Source organism: Periplaneta americana, chromosome 5, assembly GCF_040183065.1.
Source record: "Periplaneta americana isolate PAMFEO1 chromosome 5, P.americana_PAMFEO1_priV1, whole genome shotgun sequence".
Taxonomy (NCBI): domain Eukaryota; kingdom Metazoa; phylum Arthropoda; class Insecta; order Blattodea; family Blattidae; genus Periplaneta; species Periplaneta americana.
Window position 1 is genome coordinate 100,113,767 of NC_091121.1, and position 17,193 is coordinate 100,130,959.

Sequence of the window (17,193 nt, forward strand, 5' to 3'; positions counted from 1 at the left end):
CTCTTTCTAGAAAGAAAAAAAAAAGCGGTTAACCCTAATTATTAGAATAAATTGATGATAATGATTCATAATTATTAAAACCAATTTAAGAAACGGTTTATTTTCTGATTTTCAACACTAGTTTATTTATTGTTGTGAGCGATGTCGTTTTTTCAGCTGTGTTAGAAACTGGCGATCCATGCCTCTCTATAGTTCGTATGTCCAACAAATGATTGTGTTACAAGGTTTATAATAGGCCTATACGTAGGTCAGACAGGTTAAATTGCAGTTCTCAATCAATATACGAGTAAGTTCACATTCACAGACAATAGTTAGAGCATTATTTGTAGACTTTAATATAAATAAAAAGAAATGTAATAGAGTAACAAAGGAGAAAGCGGAGTAAAATATGTAACGTTAGTTGCCAGCTTTAAAAACAAATTCTAACAAAATATTATAATAGGTATATATGTGTTTTAAATTCTCATTCAACAATAACTGTGATAGGATTTCTCTGCATTTAGGTTCTAAAAGTTTAATCTAAAGTCAGGTAAGCAGTAAACTCCGAGAAAACCCCTCAATAATCTTAGCTCTGTCCACCACATACACAACTTTGACATCATTAGGATTTTAACTCGATGTTTTTAATTGGTTATTTAACGACGCTGTATCGACTAGTAGGTTATTTAGCGTCGATGGGATTGATGATAACGTCATGGTATTTGGCGAGATGAGGCCAAACATTCACTATAGATTATTTATCTAATATTCGTCTTACGGTTAGGGAAACTTAAGAAAAAACCCAACCAGGTAATCGATGCGGTTTCTGACAACCACAAGCTCTTACAGTGTAGAATTATTTTTAAGTCTTGCACAATATACAGAAGCAAGTGTGCAATCACAATGTCAAGCTATTACTACCGTACATGTTTCGGAATAAAATCGTTCTTCAGTTGCATCATCAATTCATTATTTAAAGTTGAGATCTGTATGGTATGTCCGTTATCGTATTGTTAGGTTGTGTCATCTACATAGAATTACAGTAGGGTAACATTAATTGTAAGAGCAAGTAAGCTATGGTGTCAAACATACATGGAATAATTGCGGTGAAGTTCGCATGCATAATTCTTGTCTAAGGATGCAGATTGTGAGATTACATTTAATGAATAAAATTAGTGTTTTATAATGGAGTTTAGGTGCCATTACACTCATTAAGAAAGATTCGAATGCATGTTAGCATTCTTTTATGAAAAGAATATTCCTGATTAGAACTCTGAATAAAATGTGATGCTATTTTCTTCTTGCTATGTTGTGGTAAAGCTACTGTAATAGGTCTATCATAATTACGGGTTGCAAGAGAACAATGATTACCACATAATCTACCTATTGTTAGGCCTATCTACTGCATTGTTGTTAAGGAAATTTAGTCGATATTAACATCGTTTTTATTTCAACGATTTTTTTTTACCATTTCATGAATACTGTAATAGGCTATATTATACCAAGTATAATTAAAAAGATAAATGGAATAACATTAATTTTACTAAAACTCTCTATTATTATTATTATTATTATTATTATTATTATTATTATTATTATTATTATTATTATTATTATTATTATTATTATTTAAATTGGAGTTCTCTTATACTCTACTAGGTCACAAAGTACACAAGCAGTGAAATTTAACAAAAAGTGAAAAGAACAAAATACTAACATTATTCTCCCTTCTTATAACACACGTGTGACAAGGGGAGCTCAATGAGGTACATGACTATTAGATACCGGATGTAATGCGAAATCTGATAGTCATTCATGGGAAAAAATAACAGAAGTTCAAACAATTTTTAATTTTAGTGTATAATTTTATTATGGTAGAGGTATTTGTTATTTAGGCCTACTCATATTTGTTTTCTTGATGAAAGAGACTACACAGAACACCGCTTTCATTTATCAGTTACTTTTCTAGTGAATAGCTTCTTTTAATCATAAGAATTAATTTAGACTAGAGAAGTATCGCATACACTTTTACTTATGTTCGTTTTGTAGTCAACTCTGCAAAAAAAAAAAATAAATAAATAAATAAAACGATAATAGCCTACTATATGCATTGCATTGACGCACTGTTGATCAGTACTGGTACTGAATTTCGATAGTCTAAAGCCTATATTTGGTATTTATAAAACAAAAAAAAAAATGTTTTATTTATTATGTGTTTTAGGTTCCTTTCGAAAATACCCTATCAACATTCCAATGTTATGATCTGCCTTCTTGTGGCTAATAAAATTTAATGTGACATTCTCGTTTAACGTTTTAATTTATTTTTAATTTACCAGTATAACGTATTTTCAATTAATACCGGTATATCTCACAGTCATACAATTTCTAGGTAGATGTTCGAGATATTTGGACATTCAGAACAAGCATAAACCAAAATTAGACTAGACATCATTTACCGTTCGTTCGATTTTATAGGAAATTGCATCTGAGTTTCTAACCTTAGAAAATGGCAGGCACTACATGCAGAAAAACCTCAACGATCATCACACTATAGGAAAATGCATTTTTAAAATATTATTTATTCCGAAAGTTATATTCGTACGTTACAAATATGCACTTGAAAAAAATATAAATTTCAGAATGAACGAAATGCGAAACAAGACGTACCGGTATTATTAATAACATTTGTACTTATGAAAAATATGTCCTATACCATATAAAGAGTAATTTAAGAAGAGTAACTTGACACTTGTAAAGGTACCGACAACTACAATTTGTTATAATGCAAGTCCATTAGTTGCTGAACTTTGATCTACAGTACTTAATGTCTTACTTTCGTATGTGCAATAGTTATACATAAATTTGATAATAGAATTTTTAAAATCGTTAAGAGAATAAGATCAAATAACAAATTGAGTATGGTCAGTACGAAAAATAAGACCAGTAGGTCAGAAACATATGCTAGCGATTTTTGTTAAGCCCTGTTTTGGAGTTGATGCTGAAATGGAATTAAACCATAACTAAATCTAGCTAACATATTTCACTGACTAGATTAATGTCTTTTCGAAAGTCCATGGTATATAACAAAACATTTATAGCCTCGAGTGTTATTTTAAAATGAAACACTTTATGCACTCGCGAAAGAAAAATAACACGCTTGCGCGGGCGTCAAGACAAAAAAAATGTGATTCGATGACCTGAGAGGATCAGATCGATGGTTTCAGGGGAAATAGGGACTAGATAAACAAAACTAAGTTACGAAGCTGAAATACCGACGTTTTCAAACACACTCTTCATTTACTGATAATATCGACGCAAGCCTCATATTATGGCTTCGGGTTGCATGGCACTTCTTTACGAGTAAGGCTTAAAAACATGTGTTTACCCTATGAACTTTGTCACTCCGCTCCTTGAGTCTCTGACCCAGTTTTTCAAGAATACTTCCTTCCGGTAATGCAACCTCCGGCGCAGAACTAGGCCCTTCATCCACGAGTGTTGGCGGCGGACTTTGACATTCGGCCAACGTCGCCGCTCTCGGGGGTAACAAAGGCCTACGGATACCACATGATCGCAGTCCTCTTGACGGCGGTTGTGGTGAAGGCGCTTTCGTAATAGATTCATCGTCGGTATTGTCGTCACCCGAAACAGGAGGATATTCAGTGTCAGAGCTTCGTGATAAATGGGGTAACCGACTAGGCTTGTTGCTAACATCGGGTTCCGTGTCGGAATCACCACAGCTGTCACCTTCACCATCTGCACCTGTTGTCGACGCCGAGCCGCCCCGGTACAGTATGTGTCGAAGTAGATGCCGAGGAACTCCGGCACGGGCGGCCGGCGTCTGCTCGCGCTCTGTATCCAGCACCTGGAAGTCACCTGCACCCTCCTGCTCTTCATCTCTCCTTAACCTGTCTCCCAGACGAGCCAACTTCGTCCTCACGCGCCTCAGGGTACTCGCCTCACCCTGCATAGTTCGCCATGTTCTACCATTTGAAACTACACCAGCACAACAACACACGCTTGTCACATTGCACTTTCATAACACTTCGCTTATTTCGTAAACCTAACATCGTCACCGGTTCACATTGCAATCCCGTGTTTACGGTTGTCTGGCAACAGGATCCTCCTTGCCCGAGAGTGCATACTAAAAAAAAAGTTTTTGCTACCGGCTCAAGCGCACACGAATCATACGCGGGGTATACAAGATCAATGTGGAAACCACGTGACTCTACGTCACAAGGCCAACCACCCAGAGCCTTCAGTGCGCCAGCGCTGTTTTCTCTTCCCACGAAACTTGAATCACGATCTTCATTATTATTAAACAGATGTCTGTTATCCGTCTACACCGATCACGGACCAGTTTTTCACAACGTATAGCATTAAAAGGATAAAATGAAAGGGGGGGGGGAAGAAAAGAAAATATTAAATGCTATAAAGTGAATTGATAACAAAATGTACTCAACGTTTCTGTCAAAAATATTTTTAGTACGTTATGAAGGCCTATGGTCACGTTTAAGATAATACATTTTATGAGAAGACGACATTGTGAATAACTGTAATTTTGACAATAACACAAGACGTTAATAAATATTCATCGAAGTGATTTATGTAACAACACTCAATGGAATTAAAGCTTGTACCGTGGCCGACACGACGTAACGTGTGAGGGGCGTTAACTGTAAACAAAAATTGTCTTCCCATTAATCATAGTTAAATAACATTTCGAAAAAAAAATATTTTAAAAAGACGAAATCATATTTTATTGTCTCGTTTTTAAATGAAAAAATATTTTGAAGCATTTATTATCACAATGCTGAACACAAAATTCTATTTATTCCGTGAAAACAGCAGTTTCATTAAAATATACCGACTGGATAGCTACGTTAGTTTCAGTGTTCATAGATTATATTTCAATATCTGATCATAAAAAATAATGCAAAATATATTATTATTTTTCTTATTATAAAGTTTATTAATCATTTACTACTGTTTTGGCATTTGACAATGTTAAAGAGTAAAGCAAAAAGTTTATTCTGTATACACAGTACACATCAAAGTTACATTCACACCATCTACTTATTATGTTATGTAAATCCTCGGAGAAAATTGTAGTCTGTATGACGATTTAAAAGACATTTTGCCTCTGATTGAGGCTCTGCCTAATATGTACAGTAGTGGAAAAAAAAAACCGGACCGACCCTTGTAGCTGATTTCAGAGCCTTGTTCACTCCAAAGCACGATATACTGGTAACTAAGACTTTCGTGGTTCGAATCCTGCCTGGGAAGGAAACTTTTTTTTTGTTCCTGATTCAAATTTATTTCTAATACTTTTCAATTGCAGCGATATTTTACTACGTAATTAACTTATTATTCCCAGAACATGAATTTTACCAGCAATCGAAAAGTATTGGGAATAAATATGAATAAGGAACAAAAAAAAAGTTTCCATCCCAGGCAGGATTCGAACCACGAAAGTCTTAGTTACCAGTCTATCGTGCTCTGGAGTGAACAAGGCTCTGAAATCAGCTGCAAGGGTCGGTCCGGTCTTTTTTGCCACTACAGTACATCTATTATCAGCAGTACATCTCATTTGACGATATGTGCCACAGGAAGAACAATTATTTGTATGCATCTGAAGTCTGATTAGTGTAATATTAGCTAATCGGCGATGTATGCAATGGAGGGGGAAAGGAACTGGCCACTCTACCCCATTATCTCCTGACCTAGTTGCCTCATAAATGGTGCCTTGTTGCTATCATTTGTGAGGTTTAAACCAGTCTTAGGATAGTTGACTAAACACTTAGATCATATATAAAGCCAGGAGAGAATGGGGTAGCGTGGTCAGTTCCTTTCCAAATCCATGGCATACATCGCTGACTAGCAACATATTTGACTACAGCAATTTAATAGATATAAGGAAGATTAGAAAGTAACGCATGACCTTAAGTGACTTTCTCCCTGGGTCACTTCTTATATTTTAGTAAATTGGACTTTTACCATAGGAGATCTTGAGTAGCATTAATTATATGGCAGTAAATATGACCAATATATATTTTTAGTCGAATGACTATAGATTTAATTTTTCCATGTTCAAATGTCAATGAGTCCAAATAGGCCTATAATTTGTAGCAAAAGTTGGTATTGGTGGCAGGTATTTTTCGAGATACTCCAGCTTCTCCTGTCATCGCTAAGCCAATTCTTCACGATTAATAATAATCATCATAATATTGTTATAGAGAATAACGGGAAATAACAACATGCATAACTGAAGCTGACACAGCTCTTGAAACTTACGGATAGCCCAACGAGGCGAAAAGTTTAGTACTAACAATCAGTTCAATAAAATACTCATGCGCACATGTGGGTGACAATTTCATATGACTTACTTTCCACTCGAAAACCAATCTAAAATATAAAAGTGTCTGAAATGAAGGCATTCAAGGAAGTAATGGCAAATATAAGGTTAGACTTGAAGTTTGAGACTGCCAAATGCGGGAGATGAATCAATGAAAGAGAAAAGAGCAAGTTGGAGTGAAGTTATGTTAAGAAAGGGGGAAAAAAGTTTGTTCGAATAGCAAGTAATAAATATAGTGACTAAAGAGAAATAGGGAAACCTTCCAAATGATGAAGAGACCCGATCTCGTCTGGAATAACAGGCTATATAGACGAGGAAGAGCAATGGGGGAGTCCAATGCAAGTTGTGAAAATACAGTGCCTTGCACTTGTTAGAAATAGCATCCAATACTGGCAGTGAACGAAAGATATTCAAAAGAAAAATGTTAATCTGGAAGCCGGAGCTATATGTGTAATGAAAGAGGATAACTTCTCTCTCTCTCTATCTCTCTCTCTCTTTCTCTCTTGTACGGCGGAGGACCCAAAGGCCTGCAGTCTAAGGCTTATTGTGCTTACCACTTTTATGAAAGAAGATAACTTCTCTCCCTCTCTCTCTCTCTCTTGTACGGGGGGGAGGAACCCGAAGGCTTACCTGCAGCCTGAGGCTTATTGTGCAATTCTGTGAACGATTGGGTAGCCCCACGGCCGCGCTCTTGTACGAGGCGTATCCAGAAAGTAAGTTTCCCTATTTTTTTAAAGTACACACACTTTCAGGAAAACATTTATTGGCAACAGGTGCAGCAATGTTTCAGCTATTTTTTTCAACATAGCCACTATCAGAATTGAGACACTTGTCGTATCGTGGGATCAACTTTTGTATCCCTCTGTCGTAGAGCTCTGCCGCCTGTGAATGGAACCAGCATGTGACAGACGTCTTCAGCTCTTCGTCGTTGCCAAAACGCTCACCGGAGGACAGTAATTTCTTGAGGTGCAAGAAAACGTGAAAATCGCTGGGAGCAAGATCAGGACTGTAGGGTGGCGATGAAACAACTCCCAGCCAAATTCCGTCAAAACAGCTACTGTGCGCCGAGCCGTATGTGGACGAGTATTGTCATGGAGGAGCACAACACCTGCAGTAAGCATTCCACGCCTCTTGTTTTGAATGGCAAGTCGCAATTTTCGCAGTGTTTCACAGTAACAGTCAGCGTTCACTGTTTCACCTCTTGGAAGGAAGTCAATGAGCGGAATGCCCTTCCTGTGCCAGAACACTGTGCACATCACTTTCCGTACTGACAGCGTCTGTTTGAATTTCGTCCTGACCGGAGATCCACTATGCCGCCAATGCATTGACTGCTGCTTGGTTTCTGGGGTGAAGTGCGAAATCCAAGTCTCATCGCCCGTGACGATCCTGTCGAGGAACTCGTCGCCGTCATCGTGATACCGTTGCAGAAATGTCAGTGCTGCTCCTAAACGTTGCATTTTGTGTTCGGGTGTCAGGTTTTTCGGCACCTACCTGGCACACACTTTTTTGAACAGCAGGTGCTTAGTGACAATCTCATGCAACAAGGATCGCGATATCTGCGGAAAATGGCTGCTCAGCTCCGTAATCGTGAAGCGACGGTTCTCTATGATGCACTGCCGCACCAGCTCAACACGATCATCATTGATGAGGGACGGTCGCCCACTACGCTCTTCATCATGGACACTTTGACGACCTTCGGAAAACTGCCTACACCAGCGACGCACCATCTGCTTACTCATGATGTTCGGCCCATAGACCTGACAGAGCTGCCGATGAATTTCAATTGGCGCAATGCTTTGTGCATTAAAAAGAACTTTATCACCGACCGAACCTCGAAGGCGGCGGGAGAAGGAATAAGAGCTTCCATTTCGGACCACTGCTGCCACGCTACTGGCACCAGGCGGGACCTGTCCGGCTGGCATATGATTGATACGTCATAGATCTGTTACGCATGCGCAATTGACACGGCTAATTACATTTACTTTCAAGGGAAAAAAATCGGGAAACTTACTTTCTGGATGCGCCTCGTACAAGTACAGCACGCCGCACCTTGAATTTAATCCGAGCTATGTTATGGATAATGATGATACGATGTGTGAATTAATGATGGCGAAATGAGTCCGAGGTTCAACGCCGATAGTTACCCAGAAATTCTGCTTCAGTTGGTTGAGGGAAAACCCCGGAGAAAACCCCAGCCACGATTTGAATCCGGACCCGCTCATTTTACGGTCAGACGCGCTAACCGTTACTCCACAACAGTGGACAAGAGAATATCTTATATCGCTTCTGATTCCACTGCAAGTAGTGGAAAAAGAAAACAACTTTGATCACTGTTGACTGCAGGCGAGAGTAGGGCTAATAATAATTTAATTAGCAGTAGGCCTATGCGCAGTGTAGAGAATACGCGTCCGTTTTGCAGGATATGTTATCATAGTAATTACCAATATCTGTTCTGCGCACCATTTGAACGCGAATTATCTCGATTCTGTTCAGTGACCTGTCTATGTTCTCTTGCGATAAACGCTGCAACGTATTTTTATGCTATTTCAAATTAGAATGTTAATTAATCAACAAATTTCACCACCACACTATCGTCATCATTTTCAGCAAGAGCATCAGCGGCACCACTACAATCACCACCATCTTTACTCTTCGTGCCTTAGACTTTGCTGCCTGCATCAATTATATATATATATATATAAATTCCGTATACTTGAGAAAGTGTATCTGTGGTTATAATTTACCAATTTCCTATCCCCTATTTTCTTTTATTCTTCATTTAGCCTGTCACTTCCTAATTCCTATTAACATACTTTTTAATTCCTTGTCATACGCCGTAATCAAACCATAGTCCAACATATAGAGCTGAAGTTTGGCAAATTCCAAATAGGGAAACAAAAGGGTTTTTAAGTACAGAAATGGATGTCCTAACATGATTAGCTGGGAATCTAAAATGGAAAAATAAGAAATAGACGAATAAAAGAAATTATGAGAGTGCAAGACGAGTCAGACATTAAAGATATAATAGAAATAAAAAGGTTACAGTGGTATGGCCATAGGAGAAGAATGCCAGAACATGATTACCAAAAATCATTATGGAATGGATCCCACCAGAAAGAAGGCGAAAAGGACGACCAAAGAAAACTTGGATGGAGGGTATATACTGGCAGCTATGAAGGCTCGAGGATTGGAGCCAGGCCAATGGATGAACAGAGAGGAGTGGCGTTTGGTTTCCGGAAGACGGCGACAGCTGTTATGACACCGGACTGAGAGATTATTATTATTATTATTATTATTATTATTATTATTAAATAATTTTGCAGTATATTTTACTGGAATGTAGCAGATCATTGAGTCGTATTATGTTTTAAATTGACTTCCTTGATCTATGTACTGCACAACAAATGGATTTTGTAATTCCATTGAAGTTAAAAAACTTGGTTTTAAAATGCGGAGAGGAAATATGATACAAAGCCACTTTTAACGTTACGATTTACATGAATTTGTTGTTCCATACAATAATCGATAGTTATGGAATATATTCAATGAAAATTGTACAGGAAAAACATACAATTTAATAACACAGAGTGTTTTTTATGTTTTAAAAGTAAATGATAGAAAGAAAGATAAAAACTGCTAAAAGGGGGGGATTTTATATCTACATAAGTGGGAACAAAAGTTATTCATTGAACAGGGCAGCGAATCATAGTGTCTGGTCTACTTGCAAGTCGTGAGTGTTTATATAAAATAAAATGTAAGCAGACGTTATTCGACTCTTCATAAAAAAAAAAATATGACAATTTCAAGAAGCTACGAGGACTGCTGTGTCAAAGAATTTGAAATCTACACTGATCAAACAGATATATTTCTTTGTTAATTTAGCAGCAAATGAATGAAGTAGCAAGACAGCATCTTATGAGCTGCGTTTATACGATAATTACTAGAGATGAACAAAACTAACAGACGCTCTCGCTCGCTGTGTTCGTAGCATTTGTCTTTCGAGTCTCGTCTCGTCATTCTAGTGCGCTTCGAGTCTCGCTCATCATTCTCGAAATAGCATTTGTTCGGCGTGGAAAGATTTCGTAACTTTGAATAACATACATCATTGAAATAAATAACATTATAAATGTTTAAATGAGACAAAAAGACAAAACAGAACAGTATCTTAGTTATCAAAATATTCTATTATATGATATTACCTATGGTTTTATAAATAGAAAAAAAAAACAATTTTCAAATAAAATTGCATTTCTAAGAAACATAAAACATAACATTTAATATCTATTTACTTGAGATTGCCCACTTGATCTTAAACATATGAAAAAAAATTCCTAGCCTTTTAAAAAGGGCCTATTAATTAAAGACTGGGGAACGAATTATTATACACTGAAAGGTAGAGATAATGTTTCAAATAGGCTAATTGATTGTTTATACATATATAACAGTTGCCAAAGTAGATAAAAGTTCAGTCAGGTATAAAGAACTGGCGATTCAAGACTGCTTGACATCGGGACTTCGTGAGTGATCAATCTCGACGTCTCGGAACACTCACAACCAGCCTTTACGTCAAGGACGCGACGTAATACAACATTGTCGTGCGGGTTTTCGGCTTTGCGGGCGCTGTTAGTCTTGCTTTCTCGATCGTTGTTCATCTCTAACAGTTACGATCACCACCCTGACCTAAGCCAGCACTGGGTAACATAGTATGTGATCAGCAGTGAGGCACAGCCTGTAACACATTAACAGACTCATTTGCTTTAGCTATGACCCACAGTTTGAAACAAAAATCTATTGGTTTTTTTCTTATGAACTTTTTGCATGGTCTCATCAGTGGATGGTGCATCTCCAGGAGGTATTTGAAAAAATAATTTGTATAATAAAAAAGTGTCGAGTTTGTAAAACGAATCAATTTATTTTTGTATTATTATTGAGACGAATAGAATGTAATGTATATTTAAATCTTCGTCTCCGTCTTGCCTTCGATACAATCTTCATATTAAAGTCACAGTTTTCCTGTTGAAGGTCTTGATTTCACAATTTTCTAAATTTGTTCCATTTTTCTGATTACTCATATTCAATAATAGTCTTTGCTCATTCTTCGAGGAAAATGTCCTTCGACTTCACTGTCTGAAATGCCGGAATCTTCATTTGTGGCGACATCTAGTGACTCAACTTACAAATGGCTTTTAAGGAACCCGGAGGTTCATTGCCGCTCTCACATAAGTCCGCCATCTGTCCCTATCCTGAGCAAGATTAATCCAGTCTCTACCATCATATCTCACCTCTCTCAAATCCCTCAAAGTGACTCGTTAGAAGAAATCATTCCTCCAGACTAATTTATGGTTCTAACTGTTCTGCGTGCACTGTGCTCTTCAACGGCGTTTAAAATTTGGTTCACAGTGAATAAATTATCACCTGACATATGGAACGAAATGCCACTCTTTTACATACTGTAGTGCTCACTGGCAACTAAAGTTGCCCACTTGAATTGAAAGAGGAGAAGTGGGAGGAGATATTTAAAAGTTACGCAAAACGCGTCCTTGAAAAGGGTTCGGGCTGAAAGAAACTGAATATGTGAGCTCCAAGCCGTTGGCCACTTGTCTCACTCCTGGTTACGCTGCTTCACTGAAGGAGCTCTAGAAAATTTTGAAGGGGAAAGCCGAAAATGGACGTAACCTCTTAGATACTACATAAGCGAGGGGTAAAGTTGTCCATTGTCATAAACTAGCTTTATAGTCCACATTTGTGGAATAATGGTTAACGCGGTTGGCCGCGAAACTAGGTGGCTCGGGTTCGAATCCCGGTCGGGGCAAGTTACCTGGTTGAGGTTTTTTTCCGGGTTTTTTCCTTAACGCAATACGAGCAAATGCTGGATAACTTTCGGTGTTGGACCTCGGACTCATTTCACCGGTATTATCACCTTCATTTCATTCAGACGCTAAATAACCTGAGATGTTGATACAGCGTCATAAAATAACCTAATATAATAATAATAATAATAATAATAATAATAATAATAATAATAATAATAATAAACTAGCTTTAAAATATTAAGTAAACATTCTGAAATGTATTTAAGTGAGATTTGAAAAACTTTAGTTGCCACTGAGTTCTAAGGTAAGCGTTCACTACATCGTATCGCACTCCTCGGACGAATCGCACGTAAAGGATATTTTAAGTGAAGTGCGTTCACTGTAACGGCTCTACCTTATCGTCTCATTGGATTTCCTATCAGCTGTTTAAAACATATGACGTACAATATTAACATTGCTGAAAACAGAGGACTTTTGAAGTTAGGCCTATTAATCATGAGTGTTAGCGAAGAAGAATTTGTAATTCTTCCATGCTTATTAATTGAAGAGGAAGAAATGAAAAAGATATTGGTTACATAACATATATATGTAAGAAACGACTTGATTACTGTAATAAGAATGCCTCAAATTATATAATTCTTCGCAGTTTTCTACAAGCGAAATAAGTTTTCCGTCTGCCATTTTGGCGCGACACTGAACATGGCACAACATAATAGTAACAGTTGAACAATTAAAATCGATTTATTAAAGAAGACCGTGATCGCACGCATCGAAAAAGTTGCTTATCCGAGGACGTCGACGAATTTACCGATAGCCGATGCGTGCGATATGATGTAGTGAACTCGGTTACATAACAATTACAGAAAAGATTGTCTTTTTCCGATCCAAGCGTTACGATGTAGTGAACGCTTACCTTAATGGGTTAACACATGGTCACAGAAAATGGTATAGGTAGTGTAAGTTTCGACATTGATGCATTCTATAATTCATAGCAGAGAGGTGGCGACAGACAGAGTTGGCAGATGAAAAACTACTCGTATTTATTCGATATTACCAATACTTATAGCGTGCATTTTAACCGTCATGTAATGAGACTATAAAAAAGGCAGCTTTTAAACGCAAGTTGGGAGTAAGAACGTCTCTCTATATAAAATTACGGATTGAAAGTAAAACTGGAATGTGGTGGCACCGAAACATAAATCAACATGCATTCATTAGTTCTGGCCCCGGATTTGTTATTTCGAGGATAAGCAGTGTCAGTGTTTATCGCTTGGAATTGGACCGCGTTGTTCCAGATTCTTGCCGTGAATGCAAAGGCCTTGTTCTAGCGCGACGTCATCTGGCACGCTTGAGGTAGCTTACTGAAAGGCATGCTTCCCGGAATGTGATAACGAAATTAATCGTCCACAGTGTCCTTTCAACCACACGGATCCCGAAACGTGGCAGGGCGAGGCAACGTCTAAACGTCTGAGTCCAAGCAATTATTGCAAAGCTTACTGTATGTCGATCCTAATTCAAGGTGGCTGATGTACACGTGTCTATTAGATATACGTACCGGTATGTCAACACCTACAGTTGTTGTTTACTCAACTGTCCGAAGACCAGTCTGAACCTCACAAGTGATACAACAATGCGCCACATATGAGGCAACTAGACCATGAGATAATGAGGTAGGTGGCCAGTTCCTTTCCCCCTCCATTGCAAACATCGCCGATTAGCTACGTGTTACACTAATCAGATTTCAGATGTACTCGTATGCAAACAATTGTTCTTCCTCTGATACATATCGTCAAGTGAGATGTACTGCCTGATAATATTATCAGGCAGTATCTATTATCTATTATAATAGATGCGTATGTATCCATTTATTTCAGAAATCAGCAATCATTGGTATATAATTCAGTTTCATTTGAAGTAAACTTATAAATCATCATCATCATCATCATCATCATCATCATCATCATCACTATTTACCTTTCAAAGGAGCTGAGTCTATGTATCTTTGTCCTATGTTGTCAAGCGATAGACTTACCCTATGTAAGCGATGGAGAATTGCCTCTCTCAGAGAGCTTAGCTTCTCCCCCCCCATCCTAGTCTTACATAACAGGTGGGGTGGGGTGGGGTGGGATGTATGCACTGGTTTGGCTAGAAGCACTGCAGACTAAATTCACTCAGTGATGGCTTGTATTCCAGAATAAGTATTCTTCCTTTCTCTTTCCAAGCATCAGATACTTAAACTGTTTGTTGTTTAGTCAACTGTCCGAAGACAGATCTGAACCTTACAAGTGATACCAAGAAGGCACCAATTATGAGGCAACTAGGCCAGGAAATAATGGGGTAGGGTGGCGTTCCTTTCTCCTTCCATTGCATACATCGCTGACTAGCTACATATTTCACTAATCAGGTTTCAGATTCATACAAACGATTGTTCTTTCTCTGACACATATCGTCAAGTGAAATGTACTGCCTGATAATAGATGTACATATCAGCCAAAACCTCCATCAGAGTGAAACACTCCAATTATATTATTATTATTAATTATTGGAAATAATTCACCTCCAGAATGACACTACTCTGTGAGCTTCAGATTGGAATTGTAGGTCTATAGGGAACTAAACTAGCAGAAATAAAATTCCCGAATCTCCGAATGTTTTTGTTTGTTTTGTTGCAATGTTTGGCACTGTTTATGCGAACAAGTCCCATTGGTCGCAGCAATATTACTAGCGGTAATCTAGTTGCTTTTTTAAGTTTCTATACTTCAGAATTTGAACCTGATATTCATGCTAGTTGCAAGTAAACTGTATCAAATTTCGTGTGGAAGTGCAGAGAAATTCTGAAGGAAGTGTCATGGAGCAATACGTTTGAAAAAAAAAAAAGATTAAATGTATTTCTTGGACAGTATGTTAAACTGTTCGTCAATTATATTAACTTTGCTTTTGTAATTGAAATAGGGCTATTTTTCCAAATTGTGTGTTACAAGTTTGTGTTAATACAATTTGAATAAGCAATTATATTTCATTTAGAAGCATTTAAAGACAGAGGTTTTTCCGTTTTAATTTGTCGTCATTATTGTGAATTGAGTTATTTTGTCAAATAATTGTAACATTCAGCATAGGTACGATTTTTTTTTTCATTTAAGGTAAGATGTACTCTGTGTTAAATAATTCTCTCGTTTACCGGAAATGACGAGCGCTGACGCCGGGCCCGCCTACCGCCGTATCATAGATCGCTCTGTAGAATACAATGCTCCTCCGATTTAGCAGGATGCGTTTAATGAGTCTAAAGAAAGCAGCAAAACAGTAATACAACGTCGCCTGCTGTGACGAGAATTCAAGCCCCCGCATACCGGTAAGGCATCATGTCATAAACACGTCCATGTCTGAATTTTTTTTTATTTTAGTAGGTTGTTTTACGACTTTTTATCAATAGCTAAGGTTATTTAGCGTCTGAATGAGATGAAGGTGTATAATGCCGGTGAAATGAGTCCAGAGTCCAGCACCGAAAGTTACCCAGCATTTGCTCATTCACGTCTGAATATTTCTGACAAAGTAAAATATCATTCAAAGCCTTGAAAACGGCGCAAATATTAAGGATATTGCTGGAGAGTTTAAGGTAATATTTATTTATTTACTTATTGACTTACTTACTGATTTATTTGTTTACTTACTTACAAATGGCTTTTAAGGAACCCGCAGGTTCATTGCCGCCCTCACATAATCCCACCATCAGTCCCTATCCTATGCAAGATTAATCCTCTCTCTGTCATCATATCCTACCTACCTCAAATCTATTTTAATATCCTCCCATCTACGTCTCGGCCTCCCCAAAGTCTTTTTCTCTCCGGCCTCCAAACTAACACTCTATATGCATTTCTGGATTCGCCCATACGTGCTACATGCCCTGCCTATCTCAAACGTCTGGATTTAATGTTCCTAATTATGTCAGGTGAAGAATGCAATGCATGCAGTTCTGCGTTGTGTAACGTTCTCCATTCTCCTGTAACTTCAGCCCTCTTAGCCCCAAATATTTTCCTAAGAACCTTATTCTCAAACACCCTTAATCTCTGTTCCTCTCTCAAAGTGAGAGTCCAAGTTTCACAACCATAGAGAACAACAGGTAATAGAACTGTTTTGTAAATTCTAACTTTCAGCTTTTTTGACAGCAGACTAGATGACAAAAGATTCTCAACCGAATAATAACAGGCATTTTCCATATTTATTCCGCGTTTAATTTCCTCCCGAGTGTCATTTATATTTGTTACTGTTGCTCCAAGATATTTTAATTTTTCCACCTCTTCGAAGGATAAATCTCCAATTTTACTTACATCTTTATTTATTATTGTACTTTATAGATATATGTATTTTAGGAAATAAAATTGATTTGTATCAACGTTGTATCAGATTCCCTTTTTATAAAGAATTAACAACTCTTAGTTACCCATTCCCGTATGATCGATTTTTTATCGTCTATAATGTTCTTCACTTTCGTGCTCTACCTAAACATGATGCTTGCCGATTGCAGGAGACTTACTCTGCGTGTTATATCTAAGCAGGTAAACATTGGTTTTCTCCTATAGCGATGGAACAGTGTAATCTTAAACCCGTCTTTAATCATGCCGTTAGCTGGTAATTTTAAGGAAATAGCTGTGTGACACATCCTATACCAGCATCTTCATTGACGGACGGAGCAACACTTTCATTTGTTTACAGGCGCTGCTGCTAATACTAAGCGACGCTAGCGTTCAGAAGGGCGTCCGTGTGTTTCGTTAATGTGTTTACAGTCGTGTTATAAGCAGTGCAGTACAGTTTGCTTGAAGCCCATTAATCACTATCTTGTGACACACAGGAAGCCGATTATCCGCTCAAAGCATGTTTTATCGTAAATGACTCTTTTGAGTAGAGTCGTATAACATTATTTCTGATAAGGGCCAGTGTTGCCTACATGAAAACCTGAAATCCTAAAGGAACGATGCGACCATACTGAACACACTGTGCAATAAGTATGTTCACTATACTTACAGCACATACAAGTTTCTCTTTCCACTTATG

General features: G+C 37.7%; 1 protein-coding gene across 7 annotated transcripts in view; it reads right to left on the reverse strand.

Annotated features, from left to right (window-relative positions):
- The window catches only part of Mctp (multiple C2 domain and transmembrane region protein), a 1,238,231-nt gene that overhangs the window by 91,835 nt on the left and 1,129,203 nt on the right, over nucleotides 1–17,193 (reverse strand). The window contains exon 1 of one of the 7 annotated variants that reach the window (XM_069826344.1): nucleotides 3,365–4,159. The exons of 5 other annotated variants lie outside the window; for them this stretch is intronic. In XM_069826344.1, coding sequence (XP_069682445.1) covers nucleotides 3,365–3,946 — 582 coding nt within the window. In that variant the 5' untranslated portion in view covers nucleotides 3,947–4,159. Of the gene's footprint in view, nucleotides 1–3,364; nucleotides 4,160–17,193 lie in introns of those variants that run through there. One more of the 7 variants, XM_069826345.1, reaches the window with a different exon arrangement.